General features: G+C 32.2%; 1 protein-coding gene across 1 annotated transcript in view; it reads left to right on the top strand.

Annotated features, from left to right (window-relative positions):
* DYNC2H1 (dynein, cytoplasmic 2, heavy chain 1) overlaps window positions 1-1,392 on the top strand; it is a 522,114-nt gene that overhangs the window by 440,527 nt on the left and 80,195 nt on the right. The window contains exon 63 of the mRNA XM_012659112.1: window positions 563-672. Coding sequence (XP_012514566.1) covers window positions 563-672 — 110 coding nt within the window. The remainder of the gene's footprint in view (window positions 1-562; window positions 673-1,392) is intronic.

Raw genomic sequence — 1,392 nt, forward strand, 5'->3', positions numbered from 1 at the left:
TACAAATGCAGCATGGGTTGATTTATAAAATGGCAGATACGTAGAAAAGACTATTTAAAAAACACCTTTTAACACAGAATTATTTCTTCTTGGACATTGTGCTCCACTGTAATACTTGATTAAGTTGGGAAATTCACTATCAAATCTGGTCTGGAACCCTAATTCAGTTTGCATTGCCAAGACTTGGGGACTCTGAGGACTCTCTAGTTAGACCCAGATGCTCAGTATTTCTTTAGCATATTTTAAGAAATGAGTCAACCCTAGAAGTGCTGGCCCAAACAGCAACACTATCCATTAGGTTAATTTTCACATTTTGAACTTTTTATTTTGAGCAGAGTTTTACCAACAAAAAATTGTGCAAGAAAGCTTATTTATGATGGATGAATTTTATGCCAAATTACTATTCCTGATTTGACAATGTAAAGTGGAAATTTTTTTTCTGGACACCATTTCAAAGCATTTGGAAACTGTAACACTTTCTCATTGAAAATGGCATGTGCATAATAATTCTTTAACTGATTTATCTTTTAAGTGTGTGCGTATTTATATTCCCCTCCTCTAGAACTGGGTAGATAAAGCTGAAAAACAGGCTCTTCTCTCTGATACACTTGATCTATCAGAACTGTTCCATCCAGACACATTCCTTAATGCTCTTCGCCAGGAAACTGCAAGGTAATTAAAATGAAATACTTTACGTGTTTGTCCCTGCGGGTAATTATGTTTTGCTTTATTGACTTCCTATTAACTGCCATTGATTGTCAAGTAATAAATGAAAAAAATAAATTGTTCAAATACAGATAGTTGTGTTTTCTAAGAGTATACTTTTAATTATACAGTTAACTTTTAGTTTAAAAAAACATTGCTTTTAGTTATGGTGTATTTTATTAGAATTGAAAAAAATGAAATTTAAATTTTATCATTTTGATGATTTATCTAGACCTGTGCTAAACAATATGGTAGCCAGAAGTCACATGGAGCTATTTAAATTTTAATTAAAGTAAAATAAGAATAAATACTCAGTTTCTGAGTCACACTAGCTACATTCAAAGTGTTTGTTATCCACATGGCTAGTGGCTACCATGTCAGGCTGCATGAAAATATTTTTATCTTTGTAGAAAACTCTACTGGACAGTGCTGACTAGGCTCCTTAGTGGAGAACAGGACCTCATGGTTAAGATGAAGCTCCTTTTTATACCACACTCACATTATCATATCATATGTAGACTATAATTTTTAACAAGTTAGAATGTAAAAAGAGACTACCAAAAAGTTACTCAACAAAATTTAGTTGTTTAGTGACTCAATTTGTATTTTCTCAGGATATTATAAATATCAGTATTTCAACTAATAAACATTTATTGAACACCTATCATGTGCCTGCAGCATTTGAGG

The sequence above is a fragment of the Propithecus coquereli genome, unplaced genomic scaffold (assembly GCF_000956105.1).
Source record: "Propithecus coquereli isolate 6110/MARCELLA unplaced genomic scaffold, Pcoq_1.0 Scaffold6, whole genome shotgun sequence".
NCBI lineage: Eukaryota > Metazoa > Chordata > Mammalia > Primates > Indriidae > Propithecus > Propithecus coquereli.